This window comes from Mercurialis annua, linkage group LG6 (genome assembly GCF_937616625.2).
Source record: "Mercurialis annua linkage group LG6, ddMerAnnu1.2, whole genome shotgun sequence".
NCBI classification, from domain to species: Eukaryota; Viridiplantae; Streptophyta; class Magnoliopsida; order Malpighiales; family Euphorbiaceae; genus Mercurialis; species Mercurialis annua.
This window is the reverse complement of record NC_065575.1, coordinates 46,346,458-46,362,662: the sequence shown is the minus strand read 5'-3', so window position 1 is coordinate 46,362,662 and position 16,205 is coordinate 46,346,458. Positions and strand designations below refer to the sequence as shown.

At 31.8% G+C, this 16,205-nt stretch overlaps 4 protein-coding genes across 4 annotated transcripts; all 4 read left to right on the top strand.

Moving 5' to 3' along the window:
• Positions 1-2,732: 2,732 nt before the first annotated feature.
• LOC126687957 (uncharacterized mitochondrial protein AtMg00310-like) lies at positions 2,733-3,627 on the top strand. Its single transcript, XM_050382509.1, has 2 exons — positions 2,733-3,302; positions 3,409-3,627. The coding sequence occupies exons 1-2, from the start codon at positions 2,733-2,735 to the stop codon at positions 3,625-3,627; spliced, it is 789 nt and encodes a 262-aa protein (XP_050238466.1).
• A 417-nt stretch (positions 3,628-4,044) lies between these two features.
• On the top strand, positions 4,045-4,573 carry LOC126687956 (uncharacterized). The gene is made up of 2 exons (XM_050382507.1): positions 4,045-4,309; positions 4,398-4,573. The coding sequence occupies exons 1-2, from the start codon at positions 4,045-4,047 to the stop codon at positions 4,571-4,573; spliced, it is 441 nt and encodes a 146-aa protein (XP_050238464.1).
• A 3,519-nt stretch (positions 4,574-8,092) lies between these two features.
• On the top strand, positions 8,093-9,827 carry LOC126688078 (putative expansin-B2). Its single transcript, XM_050382652.2, has 3 exons — positions 8,093-8,331; positions 8,436-8,736; positions 9,332-9,827. The coding sequence occupies exons 1-3, from the start codon at positions 8,157-8,159 to the stop codon at positions 9,660-9,662; spliced, it is 807 nt and encodes a 268-aa protein (XP_050238609.1). The 5' UTR covers positions 8,093-8,156; the 3' UTR covers positions 9,663-9,827.
• A 3,466-nt stretch (positions 9,828-13,293) lies between these two features.
• On the top strand, positions 13,294-15,272 carry LOC126688156 (zinc finger protein ZAT9-like). The gene has a single exon (XM_050382763.2). It carries the CDS (start codon positions 13,654-13,656, stop codon positions 15,121-15,123), a length of 1,470 nt encoding a protein of 489 aa, XP_050238720.1. The 5' UTR covers positions 13,294-13,653; the 3' UTR covers positions 15,124-15,272.
• The last annotated feature ends 933 nt before the right edge of the window (positions 15,273-16,205 follow it).

Genomic DNA, 16,205 nt, shown 5'->3' with positions numbered 1-16,205 from the left:
CGAAAACTGGTGGCCTCACCGGTTCGGTTTTTAAAACACTGCTATAAGCTACCAGTTACCAGTCAACAGCTACCAGTTATAAGAAACAGCTGAATCAAATAGGCCCATGATTTTGGATTGAGCTTTTTTGAGACCATAATTAAATTTAAACAATTGTAAAAGTTCAAATCCGCCCATTAAAATGAGTTATTATGGGTAGGGGTGTTCAAATTCAGTTTGATTGGGTTATGAGCTTATAACCATCCAAACTGAATTCTTAATATTATCTTGGGTTATAACCCAAATAATTTAGGTTATGTTAGTTTAGTTATTCAAAACTAACATCGGTTATGTGGGTTATCTAACTTGCTTTTCTTTGCTTTTTACCACTTTAGATGAAAAATTTAAAATTCAAATTTCAATCTGATTTTTTTATAAATAATAATAATAAAAAAAAATTCCAGAAAAAAAATATATTTTTAGGAAAAAATTAAAATAAATTTTTCCCAGAAAAAATATAAAATTTTCCCAGAATTTTTTATTTTTTTAAAAAAGAATATTGTTTCAAAAATATTTATTTCCAGAAAAAAATATCAAAAAAATTATTTTTGAAAAAACTTGGTGAATCAATAAATAAATACATATGTACTTTAAATAATATACTCTCTCCTTCCCACAAAAATAGGCCACCTTTCTATTTTGGGTGTTCTAAATTATAGGCCACCTTCTATTTTTGGTTAATAATTTTAAACCTAAAAATCTTACTTACCCCTAATAAATGTACATTGTTATCTTCAACTTAATTAATTGCTCCATATTCCAATATGGAATAAATGTCATTTTTTAATACCAATGCAAAATACACCAATACAAAAATTAGTCACCAATACATTATTAATTTATTTAAAAAATTATTAAAGGCTAAAAATGGAAAAATAAATAAATAAACTAATTTTAACTAATCTAACTTTTTTTTTTTAATTTCCGTGTTTGTCCAAACGGCTTATTTTTGTGGGACGGAGGGAGTATAACCCAAACAAATCCAAATAAACCAAGAAACTTTTTTATTTGGGTTATAAAATTTCAATAATCCGATGGTTTATGATTAAAATGAATATAGTGGTTTGGGTTGGTTTCACATGGTTATGTAAATTTTGTACACCCCTAATTATGGGCTCTGATTTAGACCAGGCTTGAGAAAAAGACAGTTAAATCTCGGTCCAAGGTGGATGGTGCTCATGATCTGGTCTGATTTGGCCCCATCTTTGTGAAAAACAAATAGTTCCATGTCAGCTTTTGGATACTAGGTATTGGATTTCATCTAAATGTTAGGATTTTCTGACATAGATGGGCTAAACTAGGAACAGATAGTATTGGCTAATTTACTGTTTAAGCCCATGTTTGATAGATAGTTCATGCACCGTTCTATAGGGTAGATGCAACAATTTCCAAATGTAAGAGGCTTGACCATGTTCTTAAATTATACATACACAGTAGGTTATAAGCGGTAGAGTGGTCGGCTGTTAACTGACTGATTTTTAAATTAAATTTTATTTATTTTCTGGTTTTAAAATTATGAAAAAACGTATCTTTAAATACTTAAATAAATCTCCATTTTAAATTATGTTAGTTATGTGACAGTCTTTTAAAAAAAATTCGCTATTTTTAGAGTGTGAATCATACGTTGTTAGTGATTAAAAACATATTTTTTTTATAAGTGCAGAGACCAAAGAGAAACAAAATTTATTTTATAGACCAGTTAATTAAAATACGTATAATTTAAGGACTTAATAATGGATCTATATAGTGTTAGGTAGTGAAATTTCACACAACGTTTTTAGTATGAATGGGGACAAGGCGCAGGGCATGGATGGTCTCACCCCAGCGTTTTATCAGACATGTTGGTCTATAGTGAAAGGTGATCTGGTTAGAGCCATTAACGGTTTTATTCAGACAGGTGTGGGTTATGAGGTATGAATGACACTGCAGTAACGTTGATTCCGAAACATAAGTATGCTTCAAAGATGAGTGAGCTTCGGCAATCTCGTTGTGCAATGTTTTTTATAAGATCATTTCTAAGATCTTGGCAGGTCGTATGAAGAATAGCTTACCGAATATCATCTCCGAAAGCTAGAGTGCTTTTGTGCAGGGTAGATGTATTTCAAACAATGTGTTGATAGCTTTTGAAGCAATGCACTTTTTAAAGAGAAAGAAGCAGGGGAAGGATGGTTATGCAGCATTGAAGATTGACATGACAAAAGCTTATGACAGACTTGAGTGAGGTTTCCTTCATAAGATGTTGTTAGCTTTTGGTTTTGGGAAAAAAATTTAGTGAGCTGATTTGGCGTTGTATCTCTTCTATAAGATACTTTGTTGTTCATGATGGGATGGAGATTGGGCCTATTGTTCCTGAGCGGGGTTTAAGGCAGGGCGACCCTCTTTCGCCCTACCTGTTTATTCTGTGTGCGGAGGGGTTAAGCTCGATGTTACAAAATAGAGAGCGTATGGGTTTGATTCATGGCTTAAAGATTTGCAAGAGGGCCCCATCTATCTCTCATCTGTTTTTTGCAGATGATTGCCTCTTGTTCTTTAAGGCTAATATGATGGAGTCTGAGCAGATTTGTGAAGTTCTGAGTATTTATAAAGGTTTTTCTGGTCAGAAGGTGAATTACTCTAAATCTTCCATTTACTTCAGTAGTAACGTGTAAAGTGAAATTGCCGAGGGAGTTAGACAGAAGTTGGGTGTTTGCGATATGAGCATAGATGGATCCTACCTTGGGTTACCATTTACGATTGGTAGGAATAAGAGTGTTGTTTTCGGCATGCTTAAGGGAAGGATTTGGACTCGGATTCAGAGTTGGAAGCATCAGTTTTTATCAGCTGCAGGTAAAGAGATGCTTATTAAGTCTGTTATGTTAGCAATTCCAAATTATTATTTCAACGTTTTTCTTATTCCATTGAGTATTTGTGTGGATATTGAGAGTTGCCTAAATGCTTTCTGGTGGGGTAATAAGAAAAAAGAGGAGTCTAGAGGTATCCATTGGAGTGATTGGGATAAACTTTGTCTTCCTAAGAACCTGGGAGGTATGGGTTTTAGGAAATTGAGAGACTTTAATTTGGCTATGTTGAGTAAGCAAGGTTGGAAGCTTCTTAGTTCTCCTAATTCCTTAGTTTACAGAGTCTTTCATGCTAAGTATTTTTATAATTCTGATTTCTTGAATGCTAAGTTGGGTGCTAATCCTAGTTATGTGTGGAGGAGTCTAATGGCAGCTCAAGAGATTGTTAGAAAGGGTACTAGATGGAGAATTGGGAGAGGGAACTCGGTGAGAATTGGGTTAGATCCTTGGCTTCCTGATGATGGGTTTGGCATGGTGAATTCTGTTTTGGATGATGCTTGTAAGCAGTCCAATGTGGAGTCTCTGATTACAGTTGAGAATGGAGTTAGGGTGTGGGATGGCTACTGTCTTGGGTGATGCTGATAGGGAGGTAATTAGAAAAATTGTTTTGCTCAACAATATTGAGGAGGATCGGCTGATTTGGTACCCAGAGGTGAGGGGGACGTTCTTAGTTAAAAGTGCTTATAGAATGTCCTTTGGTGATAGAAGAAATGATAGGGTTGGGGAGGAGTTTTTCTGGAAATGGTTTTGAAAGTGTAAGGTTCCAGAAAAGTGTAAAATTTTTCTTTGGAAAGGGATGCGTAACTGGCTGCTTACGTTACATGCATTGAAGGCTAAAAGATGTGATGTTTCTAGTTTATGTCTCTTGTGTGAGAATAATGCTGAATCGGTGCCTCATTTATTCATAAATTGTGTCTTTGTTATCAATTGTATGTGGCTGATTAGTATTCCTAATAATAACCGGGTCTGAAACTCGATCCTTGACTTTTTTTATGTGGATGAATATATGCATGAATGAGGAAATAAAGCAGTTATGGCTGATGCTTCTGTGGAGCGTGTGGGCAGCGAGAAATAATTTGCTGTGGAATAAGGTTAGAGATACCCCAAAGGTAGTGGTTAATAGAGCTAGTCATGTTCTGTATCAATGGCAGCGTGTGAAAGGGCCTCGATGAGGGATGTTCTGAACAATACTTTTAAAGGAGGAGCTTTGGTGTGGGAAGCACCACCTGTTGGGTGGTTGAAAATTAATGTGGATGCTGCTTGTTTTGATTCAGGAATGGGGACGGGGTGTGATGTTGTTGAACGAAACCAGACAGGTGCTTGGGTTTCTGCTTTTACGAATAGAAAGGCAGAATGTTTATCTCCAATTGTGGCTGAAGGTTGGGCTCTTAAGGAGGCTCTTTCTTGGATCAAGAGTGTAAAAAAGCAGAAAGGTGATTGTAGAATTTGATTGCTTGAATGTGGTTCAGTTTCTTAATGCTGAACTTAACTCTACTTATGTTCTATCTTGTTTGTTATTAGATTGTGTTAGTTTGTTGAATTCCTTGGTTGATATTAAGGTTATTTTTGTTTATCATTTTGCGAATTGTGTTGTTCATAGTCTTGCTAGAGCCACGTATTCCATGACAGGACGAAAGGTATGGGTGGATAGTCCACCATACTTTCTTACCGATGTATTACGCGCTGATTATCCTTAATGTTAGTTGTTTTGAGTAAAAAAAAACATTTTAATTGATCAAACGGTTCAAAACATATAAATTACGGTACATTTATCATATATGTTTATTTCATGCAACGGATTAAACCAGCATTTATGCATTGTTTAAACCATTTTTATAACTGAGCAAACCCAATTTAGGACATCTTTTGCTAATTTGAGTAGTTTACTTTAGGCTTAATGGCAAAAAAAACCCAAACCTTTACGACTTGTTGCAATTATATCCAAACCTTTTAATTTTTGCAATAATATCCAAATTGCATTATTTTGTTGCAATAATATTCAAATTGCACTTTTTATGTGAATTTTTTTGAGTTTTTTGTCATTTTTTTGGGACTTTTACTATATTATTATACATCAAAACATAATAATAGCTTAATATCTTAATTAAAAATAACAAGTCTAGCCATCAATTTGACTATTATTGCTACAAAAAATACAATTTGGATATTATTGCAACAAAATAATGCAATTTGAATATTATTGCAAAAATTAAAAGGTTTGGATATAATTGCAACAAGTCGTAAAAGTTTGGGTTTTTTTTGCCATTAGGCCTTTACTTTATTCTCAAGTATTCTTATACATACATTGCTTTAATATTTTTTTTTTGATAATTTACATTGCTTTAGTATTTCTCTTTTGGAGTTCTTTCAAACCGATTTTCTTTAAAATAGAATAAGATAAATAAATTTGAAAATCTCTTTCAAACTGCTTCATCTGCTAATTAATCAACTTTATTGTCCATCTCTATTTTAAAAGCCACATGCTTTTATTGACTTCAACAATCTGATTTTATGCCATTTCTACCAGTGGTATTTATTTTAGGTCATTTTTAATATTTCACCAGCTATTATGGCCAGATATTCACAAAAATATATGACAGACAACTTCTTATCTTATAAATTTAAATAATAAAATATTATTTAAATTCAATAATTTAATTTTTTATTTTATTCACCTTTATAAAATTATATAAAAAGTTATAATTTTTTATTTTGTTTTTACAGATTTTATGAAAAAATTATGAGGCGTCCACTGCCTACTAAATATTTTTTCATGAAATGTGAAACCATTTTTTTCTAAAAAAAAAATAGTTTATTTTTTCTATAATTGAAATATGGTCTAATGCCTTAAAAAGTTCCGACCTTTTAATCCCTTTTCAATCATAATCTGACGTTAAAAACTGGTTAATTTTATCCTATTTTGCATTTTCTCGTCTCAACTGTACCACAATTTTTAAATTTTTGACAATCTTTTTATTTAAAAAATGAAAGCATTCAATTAATTAAGTATAAAGATAAAATTAGATTCATTTCTATTCAATAAAGTACAAATAAATTCTTTATTTTTGAAAACTAACTAAAAATCATAATCACATTAAAATTATTTTAAATTTTTAATTAATTTAAATAAATTTTAAACATATACAATTAATATATGCTAGATATGGAGAACGTTTTCGAATTTTTTTTAAATGAAAAAGACGTCAATTTAATATGTGGCGATACAATTGAAACAAAAAAAATGCAACATAGGGTAAAATTGGTAATTTTCCAATGTTAAAATAGGATTAAAAATAGGTTACAAGTTCGATTTTTTAACGCATTAGGCTTTTAAATATTTATATAAAATCTAACATGAATGTAAACTGAAAATGATAGCCGTCGTGGCTTATGTATGCTACATTTTAAAAGGAAAAACAGAGTTAAATTTCTATTAAGTCGGCCTCAATTTTGTCCTTTGATTGTGATAACCATGTGAAAATCTTGCTTGATTTAAGTTTAACTATTGGAGTCAAATAAACCATAACTCTTTCTTTTTTTTATCTTCAACATTTTCTAAACAATTTACATTATTTTGTTTAGCAAAATAATTACTAAAATCTACATTATTCATCAATGTCCCTACCAAACATGTGAAAATTTATGAAAGCCATTATACATCACTATCAGATAGCCTCATCCTTGTGATAAATAATAAATAATAAACACAAAACACAACAAAATTACATGTTAATAAATTAAATAAATAAACACCAAGACCAAAGTGAATTGGTAAGGCGCTCTTTTAATTTAATTGAGATTGCAGATTCTAACAGTATTCATGTATGCATCTATTTAAAATTTAAGATTAAAATTTTATCTCTCGCAAAGATCTATCCGGATCAAATAGAATTAACTTGAAAGTAGAAAGGTTTAAGGTGTATATTATAGTTGAATTCATTCAATCAAAACACCTTATGTTAATAAAAAAATGAATAAAAAAATAGAACAAAATACCCCAATTTGCGGCAAATATTGCGTTTATGAATGATGTGGAGTGTCACGTGGAAATAGGAATAATTGTGGACCGTTGGATGAAGGAATCAGGTGAGATATTCAACTGCCAAAACCACATTAACGGCAAAAGTAACGAACTCTTTTCGCTTTCAGTTCGAATCTAGTAAGAGTCCAATTCGTATCCCTTTGAAAACGGGTGGAGGGCCATACCATGCATGTGATACTATCAACTGATTAACTTCCATGCACAAGCAGACGCAAGTTAAATGCCAAGCTTCATTTAGAGACAATTAATTGTATTAATTTCAAATTTAAAACTGATTTTAAATTGATTTGTCATGCCAACCATCTTGATTGATTATTAGCATATAAATATAGCAAGCTATTAATGAAGATCTTCCAACAGATAGCGATTATTATGTTCTGTAGCTAGTAGTCGGCTAACAACAATCAGAAATATATGTGAGAATTATGCACAGCTCTTGAGAATTTATAGACAAAATATATTTATCTATCCATAACTATGTCTAGTTTTCAAAATATATAATAATTTTACAATATGACAAATCTGTTCATTTTTTTTTCGAATCTTACCAAATATATCCATACTTTAACCGATGTGGCACGATATTATATATAAATGGACAAAAGTAATTTTTTTTAGACACACACACATTAGTAGTTTATGTTTTTGATTATTGAAGAGAATGGAGCGTTTATGAGAGAGATTAAAATCACGGTCTTAACAGAATATTGCTCAACACTACTATTTAAACTATAGCTCTTTGATTATATTGTTATATAGTTTAATTAATTAGATATACATTGTTACGTTAAAATATATAATTCTTTTTGTCAATCTCTCATCTTCCATTTTAAATAATAAATATACATTCATGTAGTCCAAATATGTACACATCAAATGATAAATATATATATATATATGTCATCTTAAAATATGAAACACACATATATAATATATTATAGCTAAAAGAATTTTGGATGCAGGATAGACCAAGAGGATAATAAAATCTTTTACCCTTTTTCATATACATTTATCTATGGCCCATAAGAATTTTCAAATTAATTCCGTATCTCAAAGATCTAACATTTTGGCTTCTTCCTGAAGTAAAGATCACTGGTACACTTGGCACTTGATTACTGGTTGCATTGCAAGCCATGCACTCCCTATATACTCTATAAATACGGCTCTTATTATCTTCTCAAATCCATCAAATATATTCCATCATATTTAGTGTTTCTGTTTGATAATAAGCAATAATAATGTCTACTGTCAAACAAAATTCAATCCTCCTGTCAGTCTTTGCACTTGTCTTTTTGTTGAACTCTTGCCACTGTTTTAAACCCAAATCTTTCAATGTTTCAATGTCTTCAGACTCTGATTGGTCACCGGCCGGAGCAACTTGGTACGGTGGTCCCACTGGCGCCGGTAGTGACGGTATGATAAAAATGAAAAAAACAAATCAAATTAAATAATGCATGATGACAAATAAAGCATTACTATTTTGTTACTATAAATTTAAATTATGATGAATTTTGTAGGTGGAGCATGTGGATATCAGAATGCAGTGGATCAGGCACCGTTCAACTCACTGATTGCCGCCGGAAACCCTACAATATACAAGTCCGGCAAAGGATGTGGAGCTTGTTATCAGGTGAAATGCAGCTCACATTCTGCATGCTCAGGCAACCCAGTGACTTTAACTGTAACGGACGAGTGTCCAGGTTGTACATCAGAAGCAGTTCATTTTGATTTAAGCGGTACTGCTTTTGGAGGTATGGCCACTTCCGGCCACGCTGATCAACTCCGTAATGCCGGTGTCTTGCAGATTCAGTATAAAAAGTAAGCCATCGATATAAAAGACGCTAAAATGCCATATCAAATCCTTCTTAATTATTCTAAATTAGTTTATAGTCACATAATTTTGGTCAACCGTACATAATTCGTTTTTATTAACTATTTTCGGAAAAGGACTTTATGTTTGAATATTTCACGATCGATTTCAATACTTTTCATGCTTAATTAGAATAATTTATCATATTATGAGAAAATAAGTATTTTAATAGCCTAATAGATAGAAAAAAAATCAATTTTTCGAACATATAAACCAAAGCTTTGGTTATTTTAGCCTAACTTAAAAGTTTGACACTATTTTAGCTCATTATTTAAAATTGCTTAATAGTTATATGAATTTAAAAATATATACATAGATATTTTTTATGCATACATTAAAATATTAAAAATACATACATGCCAGATTAAACCATCAGTGGAACTTGCTAAAATCACAATCAATTTTTTAAATACGATTGTGAATATTGTAATTAAAAGCTTAAGCGAAACTTGTACGATGACGGAAATAATTTTTTTGGTAAGTTAAATATTTAAATATTATAAACCATTGACCTAACTTAATTTATAACACTATGGGTATCAGAGTTCCGTGCAACTACCCTGGCAGAAGTGTGGTGTTTCGGGTGGATTCTGGTTCAAACCCTCACTATTTCGCAACCCTAATCGAGTACGAAGACGGAGATGGCGAGCTACGTTCCATGGAGCTCAAAGAGGCTCTAGACGAAGAAGAGTCATGGATGCCTATGCAACAATCTTGGGGTGCAGTTTGGCGGCTCAATTCTGACTCTGTTCTGCGTGGCCCATTGTCTCTCAGGCTCACCTCACTCGAGTCCGGCAAGACCATCGTCGCAAGTGGCGTAATTCCGGCTGGTTGGCAGCCTGGGAAGACTTACCGATCAGTTGTCAATTTCTAGGATAACTGTAATAATAACTATATATATTATAGATTGTAGCTGGTATTTTCCATGGAGCAGACTTGTTAAAATTAGAGTCCACGTGGAAATTAAAGGCTTTATTGTACTATCTGATTATGCCCTACTATTATAAAAAAACTACCAGTACTAATTACTATAAAGTTATATCTTTTTATTAGGCATCGGTTAATCTCAGGTGGATGTGTGGTGTGGATCTAGTTATGCTAATTTTGTTTGTCCTGCATGCATGGAAATAAAGACCAAATATTTACCATACAATTTAAATTTAAGTAAAATATTTACCATACAATTTAAATATAATGCTCAAGAAACAGGATTATGTAAGCATAATTATTAGGGTTTTAATTCAGCTGATCCTAAGTATTAAGCATGGGAGCATAATATAAGTTGGAACTGATCATCAACTCTCCACAATGGGCTTCAGGCACAACTCATTTTCTCATTTAAATGGACTTCATGGGCCACGGAATTCAACTCAGCAACTGGCCCTGACCCCTTCTCTGTATTATTATCCAACGTTCGGATGATCCAATCATTCAAATCCTACTATCCTAGGGGCCAATGCAGCTGATCACAACTATTAAGATCAATTTCTATAGGAATAATTGGTCTAAACTCTTTCAGATACACCATTAACATGTCTGAATTATTTATTTATTTTGCTAGATAAATTATTAACCTGATATATTAATCACTGTTACCCCTTTAGTTTACTGTTGTCCCCTATAAATTTTCAAAAATCACATTTCCCCTTTTACACTTTAATACTTTAAATTAAAACCCCATTATAGAAGGGTTTCATCTGTGTAAACATTTAAATCATAGAGGTGATAGTAATTTTCAAATGGAAAAGGGAAATAACATTTTGGACCTAAATTTAAAAAGATAATAATAACTAACCCTATATAAATTAGATATCAAATAAGGTTTACGTAAGTGGAAAGTTAATTAATTGCTCAAATACTGATAGGCAAATACGAAAAAGTATTGAAAATATTAATGTAGTTCGGCGTTAGTGTTAGAGTCGAAATAGCTTTTAAAGAAGTCTAAGTGACACACATATTGTGTTAGAGTCGAAATAACTTTTAAAGAAGTCTAACCGACAAACATATTGTGTTAGAGTTGAAATAGCTTTTAAATAAGTCTAATGGACACACAAATGAAAAGCAAGATCACCCCTACTTAACCTTCCGGAATGTAAGGCGAGGTGTGTAGCGAATGTGTTATACCCTCATGAACTAATGCAATTATTTCACTTCTAATTTTTTTTTCCACTACTTTAAAGACTTTAAGTAAGTTTAATTTACACTTGCAAAAGGCTTTCTTTTGAAGAAAAAAAAATTGGGTATTGCAAAAGGCTTTGATATGAAATATGATCATCTTATCATTGCCATAAATTGCCAAATTCAAATGAAGTGGGTCACTTTGTAATCAGTTAGGTGAATCACTCATTTAGTGAAGTGGTAGGTACTACTAGTAATTAATCATCTAAATTAACCAAATTAATTTAAATTAACTTATTTAGTAAGGTGTCTCAATCAAATAGCATTGCTAGAGCAACTGAGATTAGCTAGTAAAAGAACTAAACTATAAGCAAGTGAGCTCTTTACTTGTCACCATCACCTACTTAAGTAATCAGTAATTAGATTTGTGTATGCTTTAAATCGAAGCATAAATATAATTATGATAATTAATGAATTATGGACTAAACCCACTGCGCTACTCCATGGAATTAAAGCTTTGCTTAGCCTTGAGTTCAGTACCGACTAGTTGAAAATGCCCACTCCAACTCGATTCATTACACATATAATGCTATTATTTGCGTTAACTCTGAAAAATCTTTAACAAGGAAAATTAAAGCTACTTACCTTTAATTAGCGATGAGGTGGAGTACATAATGAATCAAAAGTTAAGACATAACCCTCCGTTTTTTTATTAATTGTTGTTTTAATATTAAAAAATTATTCTTTTATTTTAAATTACAAAAATTTAAAATTAATATAATCATATTTGTTAAGTTCATTGGTGAAAATCTTAATTTTGAAAATTGAATTGCCTACTTAATGACGTGATTTGATAAGAATGATAAATTTAAATTACAATTATAAAACTATCTAAAAATTATAAAATACTATCATCTATTCATAAACAAATACATTTACTTAAATAGAAAACTAAATTAAAACGAAAACAGTATACTATTTTTTATTCTATCAAAAGAAATATTGATGGAAATTTAGGGTTCCAAAATTTTAATCAATATTTCTCAATTTTTTTTGGATCATTTGACAAATAGGATCAAAATAATTGGAGTAAATTTCACTAAATTTTGATAATTGTAGTTCAAATTTAAGGATTTATCATTAATTTCAGTCTACTTTCAAAATATTACATCTGACATGATGCATCAAAATTTAATTTTAATAATTCATATATATTTATTTATAAAACTATAAAAATAAATTTAAATTTCAAAATGATATATTAAAGTTTCTTAATTCATCATTGAATTTTTTACATCATTAGGACATAAAAATTTATGAAGTGAAAGAAGGTTAGCTACTTATGTTTAAGTATAGGTTAATTTCTTTTTTTCCTTTTTAAGAAATAAACTTTATCAGTCCGCCATAATGCAAGTCTTCAGTGCATTTTATATTTTTTAAAGCAGCAAAAATCTAAAGGTATTTGAAAGCAGCAAACATTCAAAGTATAACCCTAAAAAGCAGAAATAACTCAAGATTAGAACTAATAATATATAAATGAGAAATAAAATTTTCTTTCAGCATTTTCGGATCGATTCCTATATATTTATGTATCAATCTTTTCAAAAATTCATTACAGAAGGAAAACTAACTATTCAATTAAATTTTTGTGGTACAATATAGAATTGATTAAAATATAGATTTTTCCTCCGCAGTGGCATTTGCAAAATCAAATAAAATTGATAAAGTCTACAAAACTGTAATTCTGCGTCTTTGGACTGAGAACTCAGCTAAATTAACTTATCCAATTGCTTAAAGATAGGGAAATCAAACAAATAAGAGACAGAGAAGGAAAATTAGAGGAAATAATGCGTTATAGTCACCTTATAAATAATACTCCTAAAATATAATTTAACTAAATATTTTTATTAATTCAGAACCACTATATATAATAAATTAGAGACAAGATTTATCCACCAACAATTATACCTTATTTATCATAAAATATAAATTTTAAAAGTTTAGTTTGTCATTTTTTAAGTATCGTTAAATATGTATTATCACGTCACTCAGCTCAAAATGAATCATAAAGATATTCAACGTTCGAAAAAAATAATGATAAATTGACGAAATTCAAAATTCATAATATATATGACAAATAAGTTATAGTTATTGAGAGATAATAAAATTTATCTTAACTAATTGACAAAAGAATTAGTATATATATTATAAATGAAAATAATACTAATCAATAATAAATTAATGTATGATGATGAATTAATGATAATTAATAAGCAATGCTACCGCATAATATATGTGTGGAAAAGCAGCTAGAACCAACCGACAGACAAGGAGAAGCATGGGTTAGTTTTCTTGGCTTGGAATTGAAGGGATATGAATAGCTTTGGCAGTTAGAACCACTCTCTCTCACTCTCTCACTCTTACACTACACACACACACACTTCATCACTAATTCTATCCGTTGGTTTTTTCGCGGCGGCGCCACCACACCACCACCTTGTCGTCGTAGAAAAAGTCTCCGCCCCTCTTCCCCTCCCACCACTTGTCATTACACTCCTTATCAACTCTTACTTATCCACAAATACACAACCATTACTATTTCTAAAAACTAGGAACTTTCCACTAAACAACTTCTTCACCATACAACCCCTAAACAACTTTCACTACAAATTCACCCCTCTAATTCCAATTTCATTTAACCCCATCTATTCTTTTTTTTTCTCCCTTTAATTTTAAATTCCATTTACATGGCTTTAATTGTTGAGCAACAGCCTAATAACTATAAACATTTTTGTAAAATTTGCAAGAAAGGCTTCGGTTGCGGTAGGGCTCTCGGGGGGCACATGCGCGCGCATGGAATTGGCGACGAAGGCATTCAATTAGACGACGATGATCCAGCTAGCGACTGGGAGGGAAATAATAACGTTCCTCCCAGTAATAAGAGAATGTACGCGTTGCGAACAAACCCTAACCGGTTAAAAAGCTGTCGTATATGTGAAAACTGCGGTAAAGAATTTTTGTCGTGGAAAGCTTTTCTTGAACATGGAAAATGCAGCTGCGAAGACGCTGACTCACTCATTTCATCGCCGGAATCCGACGGTGATGATGATACGACGAGGAGAGGCTGTAGTAATTGGTCGAAAAGGAAAAGATCACTTAGAGCTAAGGTTGGTTATAATAATTATAACTCGAGCTGCCCTTCAAGCGAAGAAGAGGATCTTGCAAACTGTTTGATGATGTTATCTAATGCAACAGTTGATCCGTTCGTCGCTGAACCCGAAGAATCATGTGCTTCAGCTAGCAAAGACGAGGAACAACGAAGAATTAACCCAATGAATTTCATGGGTGCAACGCCTCTAGCTTATCGACCAGCGCCTATAGGCGACAAGGCGAAAAGCGCCGTCGCGAGTAAAGGAATGTTCGAATGTAAAGCGTGCAAGAAAGTTTTCAATTCTCACCAAGCTTTGGGAGGACATAGAGCGAGTCACAAGAAGGTTAAAGGGTGCTTCGCAGCTCGACTCGACCAGGGACTGGATGATCAAACCCTAGCTGATCATGATGATGATGTTATTACACATGAAGAGTTTTTCCCGACAAAATCAGCATCCACATTTCAGTTTGAACACGGCTCTTTAAATCCGCCGCTAGCTTCGACTTCAAAGAGGAAATCTAAAGTACACGAATGCTCAATTTGCCACCGTGTGTTTTCGTCCGGTCAAGCTTTAGGTGGACACAAAAGGTGCCATTGGATAACTTCAAATTCACCAGACGCAGCTTCTTCATTAGCTAAGTTTCATCAGTTTCAAGAATCACCAAAGTTTATAACCAATTCAGAAGCCCTCGACCTTTCGCTCGATCTCAACCTCCCTGCTCCGGCGGATCATATCAAAATCCAGCGTGATTTACCGGCGAACCCGCCGAGCTACGAAGTATCGACAGAGATTTATTTGAAAACTTGGGTTGGTGTTGAAGCAAAAGACAAAGACAGCAACGAACACCAACAACACCAAAATGAAGATGATAATAAAGACAACATTAACATTAGTAATAACGTTAATAACTGCAGCGGTTCAATGCAGAATGTGGAAGATGAAGTGGACAGTACGGTGAAATTTGCGAAGCTTAGTGAACTAAAGGATATGAACATGAATGGAAGTTCATCGCCATGGCTGCAGGTAGGAATTGGTTCAACAACAGATGTGGGTGCTGAATCATAGAAATAAATAGTGAAGGGATTTTGGGATCTTCTCATTTTTTTTACATTTTTGGAAGCTATCTTTTTGTCCATTTTTGTATTTAGAAATTGTAACTAAAGCTGGACAGATTGATAAAATAGTTTTACACCATTTTTACCTTTTTTTTTAACGGAGATCAATGCAAATTTTGTTGATTTTCATGTCAAATAAGATGATTTTTTAGTAAATGCAGGCATCTACGTATATACATCACCATGAAATAATATACTAGGTTAGGTGTGCATTTATTTAGAATGATTGCATGCTAGGAAGAAATTAATTTACACTATCCTCTTCTACATACAACCATGCACTAGAGTAAGGCTAGTAAATTATATTTAGAAAGTGTTGGTAATTTGATAATACATTTTTCTGATTTAAATGAGGTTGTGGATCCAAACCGCAATCATTTATACACCCGTTCAAAATTTAGAATTAGCACTTTATCTTTCGCAAGTGACTTATCCGACTCGAATAATAGTTAATATGAATGTGGAAGGTTGTTCCATAATTAGGACTCATGCATAGCAACTCAATAGTTAAACTAAAAAAAAAAGCTAATAAAGTTACAATGTCATGTTTGTATGATTGTTTATTTGATCTAGTGATTATAGAGGTAGTGTACCATATTGGTTGGTCTAATTAGTATTACTATATTGCACATAAAGTAAAAGTATGAATCAATTTATGTATATACATTGCACTCCCTTCAGATGCTCATATAATATGCAAAGAGATAATCTAATTGATCTATAATATTAATATGTAAAAGTCTCAAATCTATCGAATGTAATTATAATGTTAATTTAATTGTACATACGGTAGTAGATTGATAAATGACACAATTGAATGATTGATTTTTTTAAAGAAAATTAGTTACTTTATAATTTATGCTAGTTATATTTAAATAGTAAATGAAAAAAAGGTCCAAGTGATAAAAATAAAATATTTTACTCTCTTTAACTTAATATTTTGAATTATTCTTTTAATTAGAATATTTATCATTTAATCTAGTTAGATATAATTGACTCAAAATATTAAATTGTAAACTGTTAAATTGTTTT